Source organism: Pleurodeles waltl, chromosome 2_1 (genome assembly GCF_031143425.1).
Source record: "Pleurodeles waltl isolate 20211129_DDA chromosome 2_1, aPleWal1.hap1.20221129, whole genome shotgun sequence".
Taxonomy (NCBI): domain Eukaryota; kingdom Metazoa; phylum Chordata; class Amphibia; order Caudata; family Salamandridae; genus Pleurodeles; species Pleurodeles waltl.
The window spans coordinates 753,516,823-753,544,194 of record NC_090438.1 but is presented as its reverse complement, the minus strand read 5'-3'; the positions used below and the strand labels follow the sequence as shown (position 1 = coordinate 753,544,194).

Sequence of the window (27,372 nt, the reverse complement as noted above, 5' to 3'; positions counted from 1 at the left end):
TATGTAGTGGCTGCTGTTAATAAAGTAAAAATAAAGCATAATCCTCACCCTCTGGTCTGACCTATTATTAAGCTTCTGGGCCAAAATGCTCAGATTGAATGAAATTACAATGCTCATTTTGATGCCAGTGTGACTAAGCAAATTACGTTATATTACAATGTAGCATGGTAAAAAAAAAATATACATTGATATGAGCCTTTTCATGGGGTCTGTTTGATCGGTTGACAAATGCTGTTCACCACTCTAGAGTTTTGTGTGCTAGGTTTTGCTACTATTGTGATTGAATTATTAACCTTGTGATTTATTATTTCCGTTTATTGATGTATTTTATTGTATGGGAACCGATTCTCACACTAAAAGTTTGATTTAGACACCAAAATCAATCTCCTAATGCTTAATACACCTGCTTGCTTTTCTATCAGATTGTCCTAGAACTTATTTCTTGGTGCTCTTTTTTATTTATTTATTTATTAAGGTATAATGATGCACTTCTAGCAGAAGGCAAGATCATGCACAGACTCAACCATGATCGGGTATTGAAGTTGCTGGGTCTCATCTTAGAAGATGGAAACTATTCTCTGGTGATGGAGTATATGAAAAAGGGAAACTTGATGGATGTACTGAAAACGGTACGTTTTGAAGTTAGTGTCTTACAATTCAAACATATAAGTTATATTCATAAATGTCATGCAGCGTGTTTGCCAGTAGTTTCCCTGATAAAGATGGATTTGTTGTTTAGGGAGATGAGATTTCCTGTGACACAATAGTTCCATGTTCAACTCCAGACTTACTCTCTATTCCAGTGGTGCCAGCAAATTTTCGCCAGGATTGAATAATTACCGAATATCTGAATGATTTTTTAAAAATTAAACAGTATTTATGTTTCAAAGTTATACAGCAAGCAGAATATATCTAATGTCAGTTAGTATCCGGTCTTATGGTTCATCAACAAGATCGTAACAGCAGCCTGAATTCCCATCCCACTTCCCCCCATCCCCCCCCCGTATGGTTGTATGATGGATTCAAACATGCCTGAACCACACGAGCCTTAAGAACGCGGTCACGACAACGACCGCGTATTTACCACACATGCTTTTACCACGCAGGCCTTTGCATCTAATTTCCTTGTAAGAGCATGCTTGGTAAAGGAACATGCATGGTAAATTGTCCCCGCCTCCTTAAACCTGATACCATACTCTGCAATCCACCACACCGCAGGCCTTAAAACTGCCCCTTCAACCCCTGCCCTGAGCCCCCCACGCCCTGAACCATAAAACCTACCCCACCTTGTCCTAAAAACTACCCCGAACCCATGCTTTGAACCCTAAAACCTACCCTTACCTGTCCTAAAAACTACCCTGATCCCCCGCCCTGTACCCTAAAACCTGCCCTGCCCTGTCCTAAGAAAAACTACCCCAACCTCCCGCCCTGAACCCTAAAACCTACCCCGCCCTGTCCTAAAAAACTACCCTGAACCCCGAATTCTAAAAACTGCCCTCCCTAATCCCTGAAACCTACCCCACCCTGTCCTAAAAACTACCCCACCCTGAACCCTAAATCCTACCCCATCCTAAAAACTACCCCAACCCCCCTGCCCTGAACCCTAAAACATACCCCGCCCTGTCTTAAAACTACCTGAACCCTAAAACCTGCCCTGCCCTAAAGCCCTCCCCGCTCTGTCCTAAAAACCTACCCTGACCCCCTCTGCCCTGAGCCCTAAATCCTACCCTGCCCTGTCCCAAGAACTACCCCGACCCACCCCACCCTGAACCCTAAAACCTACCACACCTTGTCCTAAAATCTATCCTGACCCCCCCGCCTGATACCCTACAACCTACCCCACCCTGTCCTTAAAACTACCCCCCCACAAGCCCTAAAACCTACTGTGCTCTGTCCTAAAAACTACCCCACCCTAAAGCCTAAAACCTACCACACCCTGTCTTAAAACTACCCCACCACCCTCAACCCTAAAACCTACCCAGCCCTGTCCTAAAACCTACCCTGCACAGTCCTTAAAACTACCCTGAGCCCTAAAACCTACCCCGCCCTGATCTAAAAAACTACCCGACCCTCCTGACCTCCCCCCGCCCTGAACCCTAAAAACTACCCACCTTGTCCTAAACCCCCCCCCCCCCCCCCGCAGCCTGGCTCCACCATTCCTCTCCCATCTGTTGCGACTGTGTGCCTGAACCACGCATAGAATTGGTGCCTTAACCACACACATGCGTGGTTCAGGCACATGCGTGGCTCATGCAAGCGTGATAACATATGTGTGGTTATGGCCTGTGTGGTTACGGCCACATAGTAAAGGCCACCCCCCATACTCTTGTGTGAAGCATTCCATGGATATGGATGAGGTATACATCCTGGAGGGCAGTATACACTTATGTAGCATCATTGGTAGGTGTCCCATTGTATGAACAATCTGTGATGTCCTCAGAGGCGGGGTCTTTCAGAGCAGTCAGCATTGCTGCCAATGCTGTTGAATCCTCTGCTAGTTTATCATCAGTTCGTAAATGTTTCTTGCAGATTTCTTCTGCTGTAGTTCATTCAGTAAGCTCCCTAGGGGCGAAGGACTTAACCATTTTCTAGCAATTCGACATTTTGCCAAGGTCAAATCCAACACAAGGACCTTTCTGCTAAGTTTCCTGCCAGAAGGGGACAGGATAAGGCCCAGTTGTAATTGTCTTGTTTCCATTGCTATAGTCCATATTGAGACTCTGTTAATATTATCTACCACTTGAGGCCAGTATGAGTAGAGGCCAGCACAAACCCAGGCCATGTGTATAAAGTCCGAACCAGGGTTGGCAGCAGGGACACCTATCAGAACAGGTGGGATAAATTATATTTAGTGTGGTGGGAGAAAGGTAGGATTGGTGAATAAAGTTTTATATTGTATAAGTTTAAATTTTGCATTAGTACTGGCAAAGCGGACCCCCTCATATATTTGCTCCCACTCTTTATCTGTCAATGGATCTGTCAGCATTTCCTTCCATTTGGTATGAATTTGGGGAAGGTGTAACAGGAGATCTTCTCGTAATGCCCAATATAGATGTGTGATTAAGCATCGGCTCCCAGCCATACCAAGTAGTGTGGTAAGAGTGTTGGAGCTAGGTGGGGCATTGGGAAATGCAGGCCATAGCTCATGGGCTATGGCTGAAAGTTTCTGATCTTGTAAGAATTGGCCATGTTCTAAAGCGAATACATTTACTGCATCAGCATGTTATGAAGTGCTCTGTGGGGTATAGATCTACCAGTGTCAGACAGCCTCCAGCCTTCCAGCTCTGTAGCGACATGGATTCATCTATTTTGTTAAAGGGTTGTAGTAGCCAAATGAAGAGGTCTGGGGCGAATGCGGCCTTTTCGATAACCCTCTTGACCACCCCCTCCCACATCTCAGCTACTTGGTGCATTATGTAGGGTATGTCGGGGGGTCTTTGAACCGGTCATCAACAATGTGGGTAGTGTTGTTTCTCTGTATGTATCCTCCAATAGCAGTGTCTACCATGAGCTTTCGTCAGCCAACCAGTGGATGGCATGCTGTAGATGTGCAGCAATGTAGTACAATTCTAGGTGTGGGATCTCAATTCCACCATGACACCAAGGTCTTTTAAACATAGAAAGGCTGACACGTTTTCATTTATTGGCCCATAGTAAATATGCCAATATACTGTCAAGTTGTCGGAAGTAATGGCGGGGAATCTTAAACAAAGTACCTGGGAGAGTTTACAGACATCAGAGTAGGATCATTTTAGGTATTGCCATTTTTCCCATAAGTGAGAGAGGTAAGTCTCTCCAGAAATGGACTGATGTCTTAAGCCCTTTGTTTACTCTGCCAATATTTAGTCCTTGGAACTCTGACTCTGTGGGGGCAAGATGAATCGGACATCCCAGGCATTCCCACTGGGTCAGATTAATCACATCCCTTCCCAATAATGCACTCAAAGGGTATAAGGTAGACTTAGAAGGGCTAACTTGTAACCCAGAGATATTGCCAAACTCCTGCATCTCCCGTATGGGCACTAGGGCAGAATGGGACAGGTGCTGGAGATAGACCAAGGCATCATCTGCATAAAGAGACACCACCTGGGTAGTCCCTCCTACTGCAATCCCCCTTGGGTGGAGCTTTTGGCGTAGTCGCATCTCTAGGGGTTTCATTGCAATAGCAAAAAGAATTGGTGACTGGGCATAAAATCAGAGACCAATCTTCCACTTCAAACACAGTCACATGGGTCCACATATAATAAGTGGACCCATCGATTAAACCTGGGACCCAATCCAACTTTTTGCAGGACCTGCCATAAATACATCCAGTTTAACGAATCAAAGGCTTGTTTAAATATCTAGTAAAGCCAGTGCATGCACACCATCTAGTTGTTGTGAGGCATGATAAATGTGAGATAGTTGTCTTTAATTGTGTAACATACTTCTCCCTGGAATAAACCTGGACTGGTCCGAGTGTCTCATAGACGGGACTTGCCGGTGGAGACGGCTGGCCAGGACACTAATAAATATCTTCACATCAAGATTTAGGAGGGAGATGGGTCTATATTCTGAGGGCGGGGGGGTCTTTGCCTGGTTTTTGGATCATCACCACCATGGCTTCTCGGAGTGTGGGAGAGAGCATCCTCAAAGACCTCCAGTAACCTATCTATTAGGATATCTGAGTCTTTGATATAGAACTTCATTGTGAAACCATCATTCCCCGGAGTTTTGGCAGGGTTTCATCCTACGAAGGACCGCAAGGAGCTCCTCCCGCGTGATTGGGCTATCCAGGGCCTTAATATCCTCCAAGGGAAGATTGGGAATCGGAGTGAGAAGGAGATATCCTGGTATGTTGTTGAGGTGTGGCTGATTGCGGCTAGCATACACCTCACTTAAATGAGAGCAAAAGACATAATTGATGGCTCTTTGTGTATATACAAGATTACACGCATTAGTGCGTAAAGTCAGGATAGGAATTCCAGAATGTCCCATTTGTGAATGATTTTGTGTGGATATGCTGAACATCTAGGATTGGTCTAGCCGCTGTCCCCCAGTATTGATCAAGCCTGTATCCTTTGTGGGTACTTTAAATAAATTATGGTTGTAAGCAATTGCTATCCAGGCAATGGATTTAATTTCAACTTTATTTAATCTATTTACATAGAATAAACATGAAACTTAAAACCGGGCTCGATTTTCCTAGATGGAGACAAAATGGATCAAATTATTGTGAAATTTTAGTTCCTGGGAAGTTACAGAGACAACACTTTTTTAAGAGCAAATGGTTAGATTAGTTCAACCAAAAAATATATACACACAGATCCAACACAGCAAAAACGTGGGGGGTTCTCTAGACCAAAGGTTTCCCAAAGAAGGGCAAGCAATATGCTTGAAGCAAGAGCCCTCACTCACCTTCTGGTGACATGCTTCATCATAGGGCCATGCTCCTCGTCAGGCCGGCACTGCAATGCCTGACGGGCCCCACAAGGGGGGGGGTCTTTGCCAGAGATCTTTTGAAAAAATGATGTGAAACCGGTCAAGACGTGAAAAAAGGTTTGGTGTAGAAAAAAGTTAAAAATGACTAGAGGTAAAAATTCATTCTTTATTCTGATATTGATACCCCTGACATGATTAAAAACAAAGCACAGGGATGTGGTAAAATAATGTCTACGCTCCCTAAACAAAAAATACATACAATTTACTAAATCTCGTTGTGAGAAAGGCACAAAGGGAGAGAACACAGATTTCTTGTGTCACTCAATCAAAGGGTCAACATGTTTCTCGCTATTTTAAGTAAAAAATGATCTCATGCGATTCTTCAGGACCTTAGAACGTACCTAATCCTTATGAAAAAATGCTTGTGGAAAAAATAAATTTGAGTTCCCTACTAGGGAAGTCAGAAACCTAAAAGGTAAAAAGGAAACCAATATCAAGGAATTACTTAATCATCAACAGTTGTATTTATTTCTACCCAAACAGTTGTCCTATACCCTCATGGAGAATCCCAAAAAGGTGCCAGGTGACCAAGGTGCCATGGTGACAGACTAATAAGTAACAACTGGTGAAGGTAAATCAATGCTTACCCTCCAAACATTGCTGGTGGGCCCCATCAGGGAAGCATCAGGCTCAGAAATCCACTATGATCTAAACATATACACATATAAACACAAAAAAACTCTAAGTGACACATAGAATGCAAGGATTATTATATTATTAAAAACCATTATCTACTATTGGGAGACTTACACACTGGACCAGGAGTTGTTTTCTCCGAATCTCCCACATTGCCCCTCCTTTGCTGTTGTTTGATGATTTAGAGTAGCCTTCTGGCTACGGGGCTTTTTTCCAGTACACCCCGATAGACTATATCTGGTGGTAAACATGTCTGACCTACAAGGATCTTAGTTTTGATGACAGTATGGTACAGGCGATCCTGCAAACTCCTTCAATACTGGGGGACGAGAACAGCGGTCCCTCTAGCGGTACAAAAGAAGACTGAATGAAGTTATCGACCTTGAAGAAGGAACTTATTAAGACCGTCCTACATGGCACAATTATGACAGAATATCTGAGGGCCAATATTTCACCGAATGGTCTAATTGTTACGAACGTTCCAAGGATTTTCCTACAAGACTTACAATTTCGAATTGATTGGTCACAGATTTCATGGAAGTGCACTCGTGACTGGCTGATCTTGATCATTAATACATCGAAATGTTTGGCAGACTCTATCACTATTCAGATTTCCATCACTGAGGCGGCCATAAAAACCTCAGTCCAACTTTCTCAGTTTAAGTCTCGTTTGGCAGAAATTAACCTGGAACTTGATGAGACTAAGGAATACCTTACAAGACAAAAGATCAATAAACTGCAGAAAGATATCAAACGTTTCAGTAGGGAGAAAATGTACCCCTACACAAAAGACAATTATCATTGTGAGGGAACTTCAGAAACTTCAGAGGATTCTGATGTTCCACAACGCAAGACTCATGTACCACATTATGGTTCGAGCTCAGATGATTGGAGTAGCGATGAGGGACAGAGAACAAACCGGAATCGTTATATCCCACCTCCTCACTACAACTCCCCCTTTCCGTACCAGCAGATTCCACCATGGCAACCGATGCCTATGCCTTTTTTTCAGCCCCAGCCCCAATACAATTTCAATCCTTTTTTAGGAAGAGGCCGGGGCAGAGGCAGAGGCAGAAACAGAAGGAGAGGAAGAAATGTCCACTGGGCACAGGAAGAACCACAGATGGTGACCAGGAGCCGCAGTGTGATGGCACAAAAGAAAACCTAGTCGTCAATCTTTCCAGCTCCACTCTCACCCCTCCAGAGATGGCGGTCTTAGAGAAAGGCCTGGGTTTTGTGCCTACTCCAAAGGAAGACCAGTTTAGATTGAATTACGAGATGGCAGCTCTATTTCGCAAAATTAGATTACACTTCTTCTTCAAAGACCAGCCACCGAAGGACACTAGGGGTGACACTAACCTTAGGACCCCTTCCACTTTCATGCCTCCCGCGACCTCGATTCCGACAGAGGTACTTACTTTTGAAAAGGCGGTCCGTCATGAGCTTCAGCAACTGGAATCCCCTCGAGTGTTTCAAAATGTGTCCAGTCTGGAACGTGCAGCCATACATTCTTTATCACACAACTCTGATATCACTTTAAAACCTGCAGATAAAGGGGGTGCAATCGTGGTTATGGACACAACTTACTATAGACCGGAATGCCTGAGACTACTTAGTGATGAAACTTATTACCGACATATCCCGACAGATCCAACTCCACGTCTACAGCGGGAGATCCGTGGTATGATATTTGAAGCAGAATCAGCAGGGTGGATCACCCAACAGGAAGCCAAGTTCCTGGACACTAGAGTCCCAGAATTCCGTACTTCTACTGTCTCCCAAAAATTCATAAGAACATCCCGCCCCCTGGCCGCCCGATAGTATCCGGGATTGGCTCCCTTCTGGAACCTCTGTCCAAATTCTGTGACTTCTTCCTGCAACCTATTGTCCATAGAACCTCCACTTTTCTCAAAGATATTAAAGATACTTTGGTTTTACTCAATAATATCAACGATGCAGGTCCCACAGATATTTTGATATGTCTGGATGTGGAAGCCTTGTATACAAATATCCCACAGGAAGCGACTAGCTGCAGTAGAGGAACTACTTCTGGCTGAGACTTGGACCTACAACACCCCAGTGAGTTTCATTATGCAATGTGCAAGTGTGGCACTAGGAGAGAATTTCTTTCAGTTCGAAACACGTCTTTTCCACCAGATACAGGGCACTTCCATTGGGAGTACCTTTGCGCCCAGCCTGGACTGTCTATATATGTTTGCCTTCGAGCAGTGCCACATACTTACTCCTGGGCAACTGTTCTTCTCCAACATTAGACTATGGCGACGTTATATCGACAACATATTAGTGATTTGGAAGGGCAGTAGTGAACTAGCAGTAGCCTTCACACAATGGATAAATACTTTGGATACCCACCTTCGTTTCAGTGCTAATATTTCTGACCAAGAGGTGTCCTTTCTTGATCTACGAATCACCCTTAGAGACGGGTACCTCCATTCCTCAGTGTACCATAAACCGACTGATAGAAATAGCCTTTTACTCTACAGTAGCCACCACCATAAGGCATTGCGAGATTACCTTCCGTTCGGGCAGTTCCTCAGAATAAGACGGAACTGTTCGGATACCAATGACTTTCATCTTCAAGCCAATACACAGTGTCAGAAACTTGGCGAACGCAATTACCCGTTAAGGAATGTGAGGCGAGCGAAGAAAAGAGCCAGTAACATCCCTAGGGAAACTTTATTGGCTAACAATACCCGCACATAACAATCCAGACTTACATGCGTAACTACGTACACCTCTTTGAGCAACCGGATTAAGACCATTGTCCGGAGATTGTGGCCTATTCTCAATAGTGCAGGCGAGACATTAGAATGCCCTTTATTCACCTTTAAAAGAACCCACAAAATTAAAGATCTGGTAGTTCATACTAGACCCATACATCATCAACCTACTGACGACCCTATCCGTAGTCAGTGGCTGAAGGTTATAGGCCACCACCCATGCGGTGGGTGTAACGTCTGCCCTATGACTAATAGCACCCATGAAGTGGACCTTGGCGAATCTAAGAAATGGCAATTGAGATACCATACCAATTGTCGTACAAAGAACTGTTTTTACATGATTACTTGTCCATGCGATCTGAAGTACATAGGTATGACGACGAGAATGCTGAAGATACGAATTAACGAACATCGCAGTACCATCAGATGCAAGAGGTCCGCCACAAAACTGACTAACCACTTCATTGAAAAACAACACACTCCAGATAGCATCAGATGGGTCATACTAGAAACTATGAGAGGCAACAAAGAATGTACGAACAGACTTTTTGAAAAGGAACAACGTTGGGTTTTTAGGTTAAGGACCCATATGTCTGGACTGAACGATGAGATTCCGTGGACTACTTTCATCCATAGATAATCCAGTCCCTTCTGGTCGTTGTATTTTTCACTCTGTTTTTTATATTGGTCTTCTTACAATGGATTTTGCCACCCTTTGATAACTAGGTCTCTTAATCCAGGCCCTCACTACTTTCCATTAATAATACTAGGTGTGCATCCCTTTCACTACTACATGGCTACTTTGGTAAATTACCTCTTTATAAATGGCCGACATAATTTTTGTCCCTTTTCTATTTTCCACACATTACTAAACCCATGAGTCCTTTTTCTCCTTTTGTAGCCATTTAAACGGACCCTCTGTGGTCATTATTCAGTGTTCCGGGGACCGACAGGGCTCATAGGTAAACCAACACTCGCGGTCTTACACCAAGTAAGTGTTTCCACTGGAACCCTCCTTCGACGAAGCTAGCATGCCGTCTTTCCTTCGCGGTTCTCTGAACCTCTAATTAAGCCGTTTTATCTCGCAAGCGTCCCGTACCGGTTACCGGCCAGTTTTCATGTATTCCCATGGCCGGGTAGTGTAAGGCGGGCATTATGTATCGGGCTTGCGGTCAGGTGAGATACGCTGCTGATTATGCACGCTCTCACCTTCCCCGCCCATTGTCTAAATTCAGCATGTATGTGTGTTTTTCAGCCCGTTATATACAGACTGCCCTTATCCTCCCTTACTCACCTTTAGATGTACACCATGGTATTTTGCAGTGTCAACTGTGTGGTAAACGCGCTAGATTTTCCGCACGTTTATATTTTTTATATTCTCTTCCGCCAGAAGGGTCTGGGTGACTTGCTCCGCATGCCGTCTTTAAATTTACATTTTATCTTTGTACTGACGTATTCTTCTGTAAACTAGATACAACGTGTGACTGTCCCTGCATTACTAATATCTAGTGTACTTGAGCGTGATACTGTCCCACAGCTTGGTCTTTGTTCTTCGTTTGAGAGCCTTGACAATTGGTCATATTCCTTCTTCCTCATCATCTTAGGAGTCCTACCCTGTACCATCTTTTTTAGGAAGTTAGTCGCTCGTTCTACACCATTTCTGGCATGGTTTTTGATAATATAATAATCCTTGCATTCTATGTGTCACTTAGAGTTTTTTTGTGTTTATATGTGTATATGTTTAGATCATAGTGGATTTCTGAGCCTGATGCTTCCCTGATGGGGCCCACCAGCAATGTTTGGAGGGTAAGCATTGATTTAACTTCACCAGTTGTTACTTATTAGTCTGTCACCATGACACCTTGGTCACCTGGCACCTTTTTGGGATTCTCCACGAGGGTATAGGACAACTGTTTGGGATAGTAATAAATACAACTGTTGATGATTAAGTAATTCCTTGATATTGGTTTCCTTTTTACCTTTTAGGTTTCTGACTTCCCTAGTAGGGAACTCGAATTAATTTTTCCACAAGCAATTTTTCATAAGGATTAGGTACGTACTAAGGTCCTGAAGAATCGCATGAGATAATTTTTGACTTAAAATAGCGAGAAACATGTTGACCCTTTGATTGAGTGACACAAGAAATCTGTGTTCTCTCCCTTTGTACCTTTCTCACGACGAGATTTAGTAAATTGTATGTATTTTTTGTTTAGCGAGTGTAGACATTATTTTACCACATCCCTATGCTTTGTTTTTAATCATGTCAGGGGTATCAATATCAGAATAAATAATTAATTTTTACCTCTAGTCATTTTTAACTTTTTTCTACACCAATCCTTTTTTCACGTCTTGACCGGTTTCACATCATTTTTTCAAAAGATCTCCAGCAAAGAGCCCCCTTGTGGGGCCCATCAGGCATTGCAGTGCCGGCCTGACGAGGAGCATGGCCCTATGATGAAGCATGTCACCGGAAGGTGAGTGAGGGCTCTTGCTTCAAGCATATTGCTTGCCCTTCTTTGGGAAACCTTTGGTCTAGAGAACCCCCCTGTTTTTGCTGTGTTGGAACTGTGTGTATATATTTTTTGGATCTACTATTGGGAAACTTACACACTGGACCAGGAGTTGTTTTCTCCGAATCTCCCACATTGCCCCTCCTTTGCTGTTGTTTGATAGATTATTTCAACACCATGGGTATGGCAGCAGAGAGCAACTCATTTGTTGATTTTCGAGAGCAGAAGGGCAGGTAAATTACAATAAGGTATGAAGCCCTAGCATCCACCTTTTGCCTTTCCCCATGGCACAGTGAGGCACTCCAAGGTAATACAAATGCTAAAAGATATTGCCAAATTTAGAAGATTCAGACATTTTCAGTGACTAATGTAGATATTTTGCACCAAAGGATCTATGAGGAGCGGTCATTTATGGCGTTGCATTTTGTAGTCTACTAAAGTGCTTCAAATTTAACACAGTTCGGTCCTACTTTTGCAGCCAGACAGCAACCCTCTCTCCCAGTTACAGACTACTGCTAATTCATCTCAAATTCTTACAAAGATTATACCGCACCCCTTTACAGCTTCACCGAATAGAGCTGATCGCAGACGTGCACTGTCTTAGATGCGCAGCGCCGCAAGCCTCCTTCTTACACCTCACTTGGGAGTGTCCACGGGTGGCAGCTTTCTGGGCTGAGGTGTTTTCTACTGTACGTACCATCCTAGGCCATTCCCTGGTGCAGAACCCACTAGTTGGCCTCTTGGGCTATGTAAGGGATTTACCTGCTGGGGACCGCTGACTCACTGCCATGCTCCTTCCCCTGGCCAAGCTCAGAGTTGCAAAACATTGGGGACAATGCCTGCCCCTACTATAGAGGCTTGCTCGCAGGATGCATATTGTCAAGAACAACTATACTACTTTTGGGAACTTATTCCACTATGCTTCTGCCGCCCCAAAGACATTTGAGAACCCTTTCTAACCTTTCTGCGACATAGGGACTGTTCCCCACCACCTAAATAGGAGGCGAACTCTGGGTACTGCCCACATCTCCTGGATCATGTGTACAACCGTACTCTGAGCTACGTCTGATCCCGACATAGCAGCTTAGTGTCCTGTCACCATCTGTTTAATCACCTCTGTCTGCCTAAAGGGCATACTCCATATGGGGGAGGCTTTGCTAAATTTGTGATACCCAAGGTCATATGTGGATGGGTATGAATAACACTATCGCTGTACCTACCATTGCTTTGTACCATGCTTCCCCCACCTTTCCATTTCTGCCCCCACCTCCCCTCCTCACTCCCCTTTGTTGTGTTCATTTCCCTAATTTGCGGATGTTGTTGTACCATTGTTTATACCTAAATGCCAATAAATAAATTATTATAATAAAAAAAATTAAAAAAAATCAGGGAAAGTGATAGCAGAAAAAGGGCACCATTTACCATTTCCATAGTTAAACTAATTTCTGCAACACTCATTCTTTCATTTAGTTACATGCTTTAACTATCCCCATTGGTAAAATGGGAGTCCTCTATAGAAGTGTTAAATCACAAGTGATACAATAGAGGTATTAACATAGTACTTTACACAACCTTTCCACCTAGTACCTACAATAACAAAGCAGCCAACAAAGGGGGCAGGTATTGAGCTCTACTCCCAAAAGATCCTACTAAAACTCTAATTTTCTACCACACTTTAAGTACAATTCTCTGGAGTTTTGCTCTTTTGGAAAAATATCTAGAGTCAGCCCAAAATCGACTTCAGTTGATGATATGGGTAGTTTCTGTAGCCAGCACAACTAATAAGGACTTTTTTATACATTTTGTTATTTTTTCTTGTTGCTTCAAGTTGGTTGTTGACATCCAGCTTTTTTGTCCCTGTATCTGGTTAGTTAGTGAATGGGCATCCTGTTAGTGATTTGGCATTTTGGGCAACCTACCTCATTGAAGACTGGCTTGTCAAATCTCCCTTCTTCATGAATAAGGGCCTCTTCTCTTAATAAGCCAAAAGGTCATCAATAACCTCATTGGTGAGGGCTATGTTGTTTACCAGGTTACCAACTACCAGTTCATTGGAGTGACAATATGATTGTCACCAAAAAGTGCACTCATGCCAAGAGCAGTACAAACAACAGTGTGACAAGTTGTACAAGCTAGACTTGTGTCTTCTTTCAGCAACACAATACTTTCAATCAGGATGACCCCCTCAGTCTCTAGATCACGCCTTGTTTATTAAGTGGACGAGAAGGTGGTAGAGAAGGAGAAGGAGGAGGAGGAGGCTTAAGACATTTCAAGAGAGAAGAGCTTCCTTAATGTTGAAAACTATGAAGATCTTGAAGGTGAAGGAGCCATGAAACCGGAGGATCTGAATATTCAGTTTGTTGTGGAAGACTGGCAGGGCTGTTGTTGTGGCAAAGAAGTAAGGGTCTTTTAACATTGTTACTTTCTCTTCAATCTGCATTATTAATACAAAGACCCAGAGTGCATAAACTGTTCCCTTATAGTCCACCTAATGCTGAATTCCCAGGAGTTCTTGAGTGGGATGGTGCAATATTTTGCTGTATGCTAGTTGTCTGCCATATGGGCCAATACCAGATGGAAGTCCAGTATAGCTGTAAGCCCTCAAGTGCATGCACCTTTTGTACTGACATTGTCTCTGCCATACAGTCCTGTGTTCCACCAACACCCAAGGTCTTAGGAGAGGATGAAGAAAAAGAGGATCCCTCTCGTCACCACACGAATGGTAGCCCCACACTCAAACCAGAGGCATAGCAAACTTAAGGGTGCAGGGTGAGTGGGTACCTCCTTACCTTCTTGGGTAGTGATTGGCACATGTCATTCTAAGCTCTCTCCAATTGCTATAGAGGGTTACACAGTCTCATAGTGAAATGTGATTTACCCAGATCTTCAACAAAAAAGAATTGCTTCATGTTCAACCTCAAGAACAAGCATGTTAATCAAAGCTTCCCCCAGTGTAAATAAATCAGCAGCACTATCTCGGTTGGTAAACTGAAAACCGCATACATTTTGTTCTAGAAATGAAAATGATATGCCTATATCATATTGCCGCAATGGTCTTTAGCAATAGTTTCCATGAGTTCATCACAGTATCCCTTTTCCCTTGATGGTGTGTCCCAGGGAGTCAATGGCCACTGCTTTACTGTCTGCTTAAATTTTGTTCTCATGCTTTCTAAATCTTATCCCATTTCTTTGGGCAGCCAAGCCCTGTTCAGATTGATTTTTTTAGTCACCATACACTAAACCATCCCTCTCTGCCACATGTGTTTATCAGCTTGCTCAGCTATATCTCTGTGGCAATCCTTAAGTCAATTTTTTGTATCTGTTAAGTAACAGATCACCCTTCATTCTCAGAACTGCCGTCGTAGTGCATAAGTTAAATTTTACTCCGACAATCCTTACAAATTCAGTATGTATGCATGACCAGAATTAATTTATTCAAGGGCATTTCAACAGTGAATAAAACAATTGACAGGTTGTCTATGGTATCTCAGTGACGTCAAGTAACCAGCCGAATTTGGTATTATTGTGATCTACTGTAGTAAGCTCTGTGAACAATTGTAAGCTGAATTAGCCTGAAATGTGGATGTATTGCTACTGTTCAGGTGTATTGTATAGTTTCATCCAAATCTCTATCTTCAAACTGCCACAGATCATCTATCACTCATTACCACAGGCATGTCTGGTTAAGTATGAATGTCAGATTTATATGTTCCGGGAGCAGCCCTTTTCTCAAGTTCATACGTTAATGTTTTGGCCACTGGTAGAGAGTGGTTTGGTGAGGTGTCCCAATAAATCCATTGATCCAAAAGCTTTTACTTCATCTGAGAGTATTGTAAGAATGCAGATGTAGATAACTCAAATTATGAATGCAGTTTTGGAAAATTATGTGTACAGCCACATATGTCTCCTTACTTTTTATTCCCAATGAGATCCTCTGTGATGAAGTCTTCAGCAATTGTCACTATCTTAAGGGCCATACCACAGGAGTGTTCGTTTGGTAATTATCCTTGCCCACGTTATAGCTTTTAACACCATTTTTAAAGCATAATCCGCAATTTACATTATCTTCTCCCTGTCTGATAAGTCTCTGAAGCAAAAGACCAGTTGCCTAATAATGGTCTCTGAGGTAACACTATTCCTACTCAAACATGATATATTGTAAAACATTGTAATTTACACGGTGCAATACGAGGTGTGATGTAACCACATAGCAATTTTCTGAGAATTTCATCAAACTGTATTGTTCAGGGATATACAAAGGTGTACTCTGTATAGCATACAATAGAGATCAGCTTGAACAAGGCGGTGCTTCCCAGCTGGAAGATCATCAGTGTGCACCAGTGAGTACCATCCTTCTTAATCCCATGTATTAGTTTATTGAAACCAATTAGAGATTTAGCACTCTCCGTGCCTTTGTGCAGATGCCGTAGGTTTGAGCAAAAAGGACCAATGCAGCATAACATTTGATTGAGATAGGTGTTTGAGGGATGGCTGCAGGGACAATCAAAATATTAGATTTTTCATCCTCTGTTTTATTTCTGCATATATAGTGCCTCCAAACCAATCTATATCCTCATCTTAAGCCTGAACAGGTGAGTTATTGAGAGTATATTAGTACTTTGGAAATATCTTGGCCTTTTGTTTATCAGCAGCTAGTGGTCATTTTTGTACATCCGTATTAAACACACTACCTTAGGGCTTTACCTCTCTGATTGAGCCAAGTTGACACCTTCCTCACCTTCTGTTCTAACTCATAGATGCTCCTTTTTTGTCTGTTGTGCAAGTTACCTGTATTGGCAGCAAGTTTTGAATATTTGTCCTTTGAATAGTGTACTATTCCTTTATTATTAGGATTAGGTGCTTCTCAGTGGGCCCTTTCAGCAGGGATTAGTGCACCATAAATTTCCCAGATAGCCAGAATAGATACTTTTCATATGACACGAATGACATGACTTGACCCCAAAATACTGTTTTGAAAGCTGACTACCTAAAGTTTCAATCAAGGTTGTAAATATCCAGATCTACCACAATGTGATTAAGTGTGATACAAAGCAATGCTACAGGACCACGTAAGAATATCTCCTACATTGGCTACACTAGGGCAGGATAAACATTTATCTGGTTGCATAAGAGGGCAAACCTCTGGATGCATGGGTGCTGGCCATTATTCACTCTGGCTTTTTGGTAGAATTTGTCACAAACCTCAATGAAGTAGGGATAACTAACATCTGAGTCTGCAAGAGGGTAATTTTTGCCAAGGTACTTAAGGGGCACTAGAGAACATTCCCTACTTCCAGGGGGAGAGCAGTTTTAATTATGGTGTTATATTACACAAAAGATCTCTTGTGGTTGATGTCCCATCTTGGACCTCTGTATAAATATGTAAAGAAACAAAGCTCAAGATGGTGTTCCTACAAGATATAATTCAATTTGTGGAATGAGATGACTATATCACCTATCAGCCTCCAGGAAGCATGTTTTTTTGTCTTTGTGTACCAGAAATAACAAGAATTCCTGCACCGAGGGGGCGGGGCCAAGCACTACATGGAATAGGCAGCAGGGCTCCAGAGCTCCGGGACCCGCGGCCACATTGTAACTGTCCATCCTGAAAGGGGGCACCACTTGGGGGTCTTCTCCCAGGCCCCGAGGCACCCAGGGGCTCAACGAGTGACCATATTGAGAGCGGCAACTCCTTGAACCCAAGATCTGCGGCAACGAAACACGGCCCACCCAAGATGGCAGCCGTCCCTCACGGCAGCGGCTGCTGAAGTTAAGGTGAGCGCCAGGGCCTGTGCCAGAGGCTTGCTGTGAGCCAGTTGACACGCCGGCTCGTAGCCCCTTCTGCCAGTGAGGAGCAGCGACGGTGGGAGCCTGAAGGCTTGAGGCCCCGAGTTTCCTGGTGGACCATCCAGTGTTGCTGCATCGCTGGGCCCCGTGTGGGCTGCGGGACCCTCTGAGGAAACGCTCCGATGATAGCGTCCTTCACGCCTAGCAGCCAGGAGGTGAGGGAAGCGAGCCTGGTCCAGGCGGCAGCAAGAGGGCCCGGCAGGGTTAGAGCGAGCAAGTAAAGGGCAGACAGGAGCTGTGGGAGGGTTGCGGGCACGCGTGGCCTAGGCAGCAGTACCCCAGGGCTTGAAAGATGTCGATAAGGAGAGGAGAGCAGAGCACTGACGCTGAAAGCGTACCACACACTTCCGTTAGTGCGGGCCGGTACTGTATGCAGCAGCACCTTGCAGGGGTTGATGGAAGGCCTGGAGCAGAGGATGATCAGGTCATGCGTTGCACAGAGACAAGGCCACTGGGAGAAGCCCCTCACAATAACATAGTGGTGGGAGAGGAGATTACCCATGGATGGCACTGGCTACAACGATGAGAGCTAGGGCTGCAGGCCTTGACGTCGTGGGGCCCCAGGAGGCCCACTGAGAAGACTGGACCACCTGGAGGGGCAGGGCCACCTTGAAGGGACACAGGGCGCTACAGTGACACCCCTGAATATGGGCTGAGACTAAGAAACCCTATCATAAAGAACTACGCAGCTGAGGAAAGACGCGGTGACACCAGAAGCCTGGTGGGAAAAAGTACCCTGCAGTGAGGAGAGGGGTGAAGCGGCAGGGAGACGAGGGCCTGTGCCCCTGCCGGCTCCATGCGAGATGAGCCACCCCCCACAAATCCCAAATGAGCCATAGAGAGGAGGGAAAAGAGTGAAATTGGTGATTTAGCAGACCTAAACGGTGAACCATGCAGAACGCGGTTAGGCCACGTCAATATGGCTGAAGCCCTCACACAACCAACCTAGGAGACCCAAGAAGCGCTGGCTTTCCAGATCAACCAGAATGTAACAGTAAATCACTGCACAGAGGCCTCCTGCAGGGCACAAGCACAGCACAGAGGAACCGAACCTGGTCACGGGGAACACCTAGTAACAGGGGCCTACCTTCAATATAGTACCAAATGGGGAAAGCCCTCAAGAAGAGAGATTGCGACGCGGGAGGCCCTTTGCGGGCAAAGCCAACCAAGGAAGCGGCAGAAACACGAACACCCCCACAGCGGCGATGACGACCACCGTACCAACATTACAGGACGTACTTTAGGCCGTAGAAGTCTCACGAACAGCGCTGAAGGTCAAAATAGACACCCTGAGTATAGACTTAGGCCTCCTTCGAGATGCCCACCGGCACTTAGCGGAGAGAGTTACCACGACGGAACGGAAAATATGTGCGTCAGTCCCTTCTCTAGCGGATGGCCATTTGACTGCCATTGAAGCCCGTTTAAGAACTCTAGAAAATAGAGTGGAAGATGCTGAAAACAGGGCAAGACGCAGCAACATTAGGGTAATAGTACTTCCTGAGAAAGTTGAAGGTCCAGACATGGTAGGCTATCTGGAAGAATGGCTAAAAGTAGTAGGTGCCCAAAGGGCCTCTCACCCTTTTTAATGCTGGAAAGAGCTCACAGAGTACCTACTAAAGCACCTCCTCTGGGAGCTCCCCCCAAGTCCAGTGATAGTGCAACTACTTCATTTCAGAGCTTGAGACTACATTCTACGCCAGGCACGACTTCGCGAAGATCTTGAAGATTGAAAAACGCAAAATATCAGTATTCCCTGACTTCTCTTGAAGTCCAGTGCCAGAGAGCAGCATTCATTTCTGTGAAACAAAAACTCAGGGAACTAGAGATCCCATACTCCATGCAGCTTCCGGCTAGGCTCCGAGTGGTCACCCAAACGGGTGGAATTCTTCAACACACTGGTGAAAGCGTGGGCCTGGCTAGAACTGGGGCCAAACCCGGGCTCAGGTGCCTCTTAATGCCGAAAGAGGAAACGCTGCCCTAGGTCCTGTCGGAGACAGCTGTCATCCAGGATTGACCCACCCACACCTGAGGAAGCGCAAGATGACCGACAGAAGTTGGTGGCAGTGGTTGTGTCGCTGGGCGGGACATCACAGAGCACGATGTCCCGAGCTGACGGGTGTGTGAAGAACAGACAGACTCAGACAGTGAGACCATGGCTTTGACCTGTTTGAATGTGGTTCTGTCAGTGGTCACCCCATGCACCGCAGATGAACTCCTATAGAAGGGTAGCAGAACACTGCCGTAGCGCTCATTTATGATCTTCAGCTGCCAACCCACTGGCTGGCCTTTGCCGGGCAATATGAAGATTGATACAGCCTACCCCAGTACTATCAGCAATGATGCTCTCACCACACAATCTTGTAATATTCCCACATTGCAGATAACAAGATGAGGGGCGAGATGGGAGCTGGGGGGGCGGGGGGGTTCCGGAGCACCCTGCCACATGACAACTGAACCACTACCCCCGCCCAAAACGTAGCCTGAAAGTCAGAGGCCATGAGCATTATTGACTTTTGTTTTTTTGACTGTTTGGGCGAGAGCAATATGCTTTTGCCCTAAGGTAGGGGAGTTGGGGAAAATATTGTTTGGTTACAGAACAATTTACTTTGCGTTGCCTAGATATGTCTTATAAGTGCATGGATGTGAGTAGGGCTCTCTTGGGGTGGGAACGGGGCCTCAAAATCATCCAATGTGCTCTCCACTACACCACTAAATGGATACTACCCTTAATCTCAAGTTCCTCACTTGGAATGTTAGAGGGATACAATCCATGGCTAAACGACATAAGATATTTTCATACCTCAATAGGTGTGGTGTCCAAAAAGCGATGCTGCAAGAGACCCATCTAGATGCCGTTGAGGGCCGTGCTCTTGAAAGGCGGTGGAGAGGCCAGGTATACTATACCACTTATTCTGCCTAGGCCAGAGGGACTTTGATATGGATTAAACTTGGGGTACTTTCCAGCACACTGTGACTTTCATAGACCCATTGAGATGTGTACTATAATTATTGGAAAGCTAGACGGGAGAGTGATAGTTCTGGGCAGCATCTATGGCCCCAGTACTGACCAGGTGGGATTTCTAGCATCCATCTCTGAACATCTGGCTGCGCACTTATCGGGACCTGTATTGCTTGGGGGAGACTTCAATTGAATAGTAGACACAACATTAGATGGGTCATCCTCCCCCCCCCACCCTCTTCGCTGACTACTAGGACAGTCCACGGTACCGCACTTGGCAGCAGGACTGTGGCCTGGTCGACTTCTGGCGCACTCATCACCCAGACCATAGGGACTACTCCTTTTACTCACCAATTCATGATCTACATGTAAGATTGGATACATTCCAGTGTTCACTAGATATACACAAACTGACACACCTGACTGAATATCTAACCGGGACGCTTTCAGATCATAACCCATAGCTAATTAAGCTTGGGTGGTCTCGGACCCGTGCACCGATTTCCCGCCCATATGGCAACTCCAGACAGCTTTACTAGAGGACGAGGCTTTTAAGTACACTATTGTCGCAACAATAGATGCTTACTTTGAGGCCAATGAAGGCTTGACAACTTCAAAATTGATAGCGTGGGATGTGTTTAAGGTAGTCATTAGAGGGAACTGCATCTTGGCAGCCACCGGCCACCGCCGGACGCTGCTCTGTGATATAGAAGCGCACACTTGAGCAGAGGCGCTCCAGACGGCACTACTAACAGCACGAGAAGCAACAGCGGTGGCAGTCGACAGGCTGCGCTGTTAAGACTATAAAGCCTATATAGCACATGCACACTAGGAGGGGGATCGTGCAAGTTCGTTACTGGCATGGTTAGCGAATCCAGCACTCAGGGGTTCCGTTATAGTTGAATTAACACATCCTATGGGGCACAGTATATACTCACAGACTGCAATCAATTGTGAATTTCATAAATATTATGCTGATCTCTACACAAGCAAAGTCCAACCAACTGAGGCAGAGATCCACAATTTTATATCACATCTCACACTCCCAACAGTCTCTGAGCAAGAGGCGACGGAGCTGGGGGCAGCAATTACTATTGTACAAGTGAAAGCTGCCATAGCAAGCATAGCGTGCAAAAAAAAAAACGGGTCCAGATGGACTCCTGATAGAATTTTATTCGAGATGCATATCTAACCTAGGCCCAAGACTGGTGGCCGTATATGAAGAGGCTAAAGAATGTCTTATTCTTCCTACATCAGTTTGAGAAGCCCTAATTATTCCTTTATTGAAACCGAAGAAACCGCCCACAAATGTAGCCTCATACTGGCCCTTATTGATGCTATCCGTGGACTATAAGATATTGAGCAAAATTCTAGCGACGCACCTCTTGCGACATATGCCACACCTGGTTCACATGGACCGGGCTGGGTTTATCCCAGGGCCCCAAACAACGATGAACATATGGCACCTTTTTTCCCTGCTTCATAGTGATGCTTATGAAAAGCAAAGGGCAAATGATTTTTACAATTGAAAAGGCTTTCGATAGCCTGGAATGGCAATACCTTCATGAGGTGCTCCGCAGATTTGGGCTAAGGGACCAGTTCATCACATGACAAGACTGCTCTCTTCTGACCCGAATGGCCAGGGTTCGCACAGGTGCTACAATATCAGAGAACTACCTGGTGGCGAGGGGGAACAGACAAGCCTGTCCCCTCTCCCTATTGCTTTTCATATTGGCTATAGAACCGCTGGCTTGTATTTCCAGGACGGGACATGCCTACGAGGGCATAACAGTGACTCAGTGACTTTGCTCAATATGCCAATGGCCTCCTTCTTTGCTTGAGAGATGCAGGAGACACTTTGCATGGAGCTCGTAACCTGTTAGAACGATTTGGGAATATATCTGGGCTCAGAGTGAATTGGCAAAAATCCAATTTATTCCCTGCATTGGAAGACAGTGCTGCTTCCCCAGACCTTAGGGACTTACAATGGGAGTCAAGATGCCTGCCTTACTTAGGAGTTTGGGTCTACCATAATAGCCTGGACCTGCTTGAGGGCAACGTGGCACAGACTCTGCGAGGACTTCATAGTAATATTACTTTCTGGGACACCCTACCACTATCCATGGCGGGACGAGCGGCACGTTTGAAAATGATAGCTTTACCTCGTCTGTTGTACTTTTTCACCACTAGCCCGCTATGGATCCTGAGAACCTTCTTTAAAGAACTGAACTCCATGGTCAGAGGCTTTCTGTAGGGGACGGGCAGGCGGTGATTGGCACTTAGGGTACTACAGCGACCACCCCGAAGAGGGAGGAATGGCCATCCCTGACTTCGAAGCATACTATTTAGCAGGCCAATTACAATGGCTGACCAGATGGATAGCAAGGCAAACTATGCCTGATAGGGACATTACCCCATTTATCCCAGTCCTGCAGTCGCTAACTAGGGTTGTCCTCTGCCTGGGCCCCCCACCTGCTTCCAGCTCCAACGAGCGGAAAGTCATACACAAATGCTGGCTGCGACACTTCTGCAGATCGCAAAATACCACACCCTCTGCACCTGAAATGTCTACTTACCACATGGAGGGGACTGGAGGAGAATCTCACAATTGTAGGCGGCAGGAGCAACCATTATGGGCTCTATGAAGCAGATTTTCTATTGCACTGTGGTGACTTCTGCAGGTGATATCATATCCCCCCCAGGGCACTTTCTGCTCTACAGAGCAGTCACTGAGGTGATCGTCAGACACTGGCAAGTGGGACGAGCAGAGCCACAGATATCGGCAGCGGTTCACTATCTAGTGAGTGCCATGGGTACACATAAGGCAGTGACCTGCCTTTATAGAAAAACTAGATCCACACTATGCAAGCCACTAAACACTTAAGCAGAAATGGGAAACAGATCTAGGAGCCCCTATTACAAACACCGACTGGGAGGGAATATTAGCTCAGACTCAGACTCCACAGGCCTCTAGGAATGCCCGATTCAAACTTATCAATATATATGTTCTATATAGAGCATACTTGACGCCAAGCAGATTTAGGAGGCATTTCGGTATTACAAAGGTCAGATCTCCTAGATGCGGAGAGGAAGAGGCAGAATGTATCCACATATTTTGGTCTTGCCCAAAAATACTAGAGTTTTGGAGATCGATTACACAACACTTAACAATCACAATTGAACGAGAAGTATCACCGACCAGGCACAAAGTCATTGACCAGTTCCAAGACTTAGCCCTGGTTTTAGAGAAATAGCAATGACTTGGAAGGCGACACTGAGCCCCCAAGAAAGTACATGGAAAGGAGAAGTACTGAAATGGGCAAAGGCAGAAGAAGCAGTCAGGCACCGGGAAGCACGGACAGGCCAGGGGTTATTGGAGAGGGCGTGGGCGTGGAGCACCCTGGTTTGAGACTGGTAGAGGGACCACAAGAGGAAATGATGCACCCCTGAACAACCTGAGCCAACACCCATTGCAGAGACCCAATGACTAAACCCACTACAGACTAAGGACACACAGCAACCCCTGTGGGAATAGGAGCGGGCTGAAAGCAGACATAGGTTCTGTCAGTGCGTCGGACCTTAATAAGTAAACTTACAATGGGACGCGAATGGGTGAACCTTTTCACTCATTTAAGGAGTTCTTACCACAGCTCCAGTACATGAACCAATAATCCATGCACAATAATCATTAGCAATCAATAATCAATGGAGTCAGTAATTGTCTTGCACCATGACCTTTCAGCTATGAATAACCACACCTTCAATAAAGTTTGTAAGTTTATTTCCCTATATTAATAATGCTAAAGTCATGTAGATTAATCTCAAAATCAAATGAAACCCATACAAAAACAGCAGTGGTTGTCCAAAGGGGCAGAAGAAACGCAATCTAATCAAAGCTTAAATCACGACACATTCTAGAGCTACAGTTCAAATCAAAAGCAGAGTCGGCTGCAATAGAGATAACTCATCAATCGTTAGTCTCTTTGATTCGTCAGTCAATTTGAGTAACCTTAACTAACGTCAAATTAGCATCAGCATGTTGGGCTTCATGCAAAACAATTTAGAACACAAAGTTAGAAGAAACATGTAGCCATGGATCTATCGTAACAGTGCAGTTGGTACCTAGAAAGAAAAGGCATAAAATGCATAACAGTCACATTTCGTCATATGTACCTATACACGATATGGGGAGCCAGAATCACTCTTCGTCCTCAGGTCATCAATCGTTCAGCAAAGCATCAGGCTCTCAGTCAGAGAGTATGAGCCCAATGACAGAATGAATCTCTAATCTCTCCTAAAGTGTCTCTTCTTCTCTCACTATCACAGTAATTCTGAATAATTCTCCTCTGGTGCGTTGTTATATCAAAATCACCTAAACTATTCCCTAATTCTCTATTGGTCAGTTAATCGTACGGTTATACTCTACCCAATAATATTTCTATACCAAATCTATGAACTTCTAATATTTCGTTCTTCTCATGAAGTTGATTGGTTCACTTTACGATGTTCTCATCATCCGACTTATCAGGTAACAATATTGTTGTATCTTCAGCTTCAGTCAGTGTCTTCATTGTTCTCGTCCTGGGAAAGTACACCTCACACACATTACACAAAAGTTGTTAATCTAGCGGGAACATCATCTCCTGTTAGTCGGTTCTCACGAAAAGCTTCTGTTGTGCACTTTAATGGACATTTCACAGTTTTGTTCACTCTGTCAGCAATTTTATTAACCGCTAAGAAATACAGCTTCTGCATGAGGCCTGGCAAAGACTAGGCCAAGACACTGGCTAAGTTAAGGCCTACAGTTAATAAAACTAGAGCACACTTCATAACCCTTAATATGACACATTACTACATTCATGTAATACATTTTCAAGTATTAATCATTAATTTGTACATTTTGTGTTTGTACATTTCGTGAACACCAGTGGGCATTCTTCGAGGTCACATTTTCAAAATGCGTGCATTATTTTTCTATGTTATTCTCTCTTATACATACTTCATAATTCAAAATACATAAACCTTCGTTAATAATTTCTAGTTAAAACACCTGCTCTAGCAGTTCCCGCCCCACAAAGCAGCAATGGAGGCCTGACAGCAGTGACACATGGAATTATCTAGGCACACAAGAGGGAGGGGGGAATTCAATCCCTCAAAGGGGTGCTCTCCTATAGCAAAAAATCTACCGGATCCCACGATAAAACACGAAAGACTTTAACAACAGTAGTTTCCATTTGATAATTATACATGGGATGGCAAACAATTATGCTAAATGTTGAATGTAACAACACAGTATGTATGTATCCTCATGTATGAAGCATTGAAACAATTTACCATGTCGTGCCACTAATGAAAAGAAGAACCCCTAAGAAGGGTTTTAATGTTTGTATTTTAAAACTAATAAAATACGTTAAAAAAAACAAAAAAAAACAATCTTGCACCAAGTGATAACTGTCAAACATTTTCAGTTGAAGTTCTTGCCTTCTGGCCTGAAACAAGTCCATTGTTTCTGATTGTGGCCCATCTGTGACGACATGGACAACTGAATAATGAAAGTGATGTTAATTTAAGTCACAAGTTAAGTCATAGCCATGACGTCTACATTCGAAGACCAATGAGGCTTGTTCCTCAATGCAGACAAGCCTTCTCTTACACAATACCATGTAATGGCATTTTCCTGTTCAAGAACCGTCATGTAGGAGGTGAATGTTTACACTTTTAAAGAGGAAAAGCAAAATTGAAACTTCTTTGCTTTTAGGTTATAGACGAAGACTGAATGTACAGTAAAGCAGTACGAGGCACACCTGGGTTCCATGATACTCTTCTTCTCCAGAGTAACCTATCCAACTTCATATCTAGTGAAGTAGATGCTCAGTTTTGATAGTTTGGGTGGTTCAGATGCCTTTGTTTGGGTGACTGCTCCATAGCTGAGAAAATCATTACAGTAGTGTTATCGATCTCAGGAGTAACCCAGAAGTAAATCATTTCAATTGAATACATCCTGTTTCTACTTAATCTTGGATTCATTGCTCAAAGGTTGTGACGCCCACTTACAGGAGCTAACTGCCAGTGGTCACTGAACAACAGAGTATACAAGTTTGATGTCATTGACATCAATGTACCGGAGCTCATGATTGTTTTCCATGCATAAATGTCTTCCTGCCCTGCATCAGAAACTCAGAAGTTCTCCTTCACATAGATAATGTGACTTACATTTTTTTTTACATACACAAGCAAGGTGCACTACAGTTTCCAGTTTTTGTCAGTGGAACACAAAGCACTCAACTCTGAGTTCCAGCATTCTCTTAACCATCAAGCTCTTCCACATCTTAGACAACAAGCAAGCAGACTCCCTGAGCACAACGTGTCTTGCCATGATTGAGAGCAGCATATAATTTCACTGAAATTCAGAGACTGGGGTACCCCTGCACTATTCCTGCATGCAAAACCATTCAACTCAAAAACCTGTTCTTTGGCAATAGGAGGTGGCATTCAGGCACTGAGGTGGATGTGTTTTCAAAGCAATGGTGTGGGATGCTTTCCTATGCACATGGCACAGTTGTTAACAGGGATGACGTCTGCAAGTCCCTCATTGGTATCCCAGCCAGCCCTTCTAGTTTCCCATCATTCAGAGGCTTAAATTGAGTACCTTTTTAAAAAATTAAAAAATTTTAAAAAACAATATTTTAAAAGTTATCATTATTATTGTCAATAGTAGTGTTCATATTAGTTTATTTCTTTGTTTCCTATTCTCATGACTCCTCTACTCCTACTACTATAGTTCATTTCACTAGCTATGCCAGGTGATATTGATAGACCGGTTAGCATTCCCCTTTAAGGCACACCTTCATGTCCTGATCAATGACAATGGACTGGTGCTCCACCACAGTCCACCCCCCCTTTTACCTAATGGATTGGCTCCTCAGGATGTAGAGTTTAGCTCCTTGACATGATTAAAGGCCCGTCTGAAAAGCTGTCAGGTTGCAGTTCACATATAAGACATTCACCCTAAAGTGTAAAATATTCTGCACAGCAACTAATGGCCTGATTACAACCTTGGCGGATGGGGAAAAACCATCACAAACGTGACAGATATCCTGTCCATCATATTACAAGTTCCATTATATCTTACGGAACTTGTAAAACGGCAGGCAGGATATTAGTCACATTGGTGATGGAGTGTACCATCTGCCAAGGT

At 44.3% G+C, this 27,372-nt stretch overlaps 1 protein-coding gene across 1 annotated transcript in view; it reads left to right on the top strand.

Annotated features, from left to right (window-relative positions):
• RIPK1 (receptor interacting serine/threonine kinase 1) overlaps nt 1-27,372 on the top strand; it is a 259,789-nt gene that overhangs the window by 61,026 nt on the left and 171,391 nt on the right. The window contains exon 3 of the mRNA XM_069217742.1: nt 476-629. Coding sequence (XP_069073843.1) covers nt 476-629 — 154 coding nt within the window. The remainder of the gene's footprint in view (nt 1-475; nt 630-27,372) is intronic.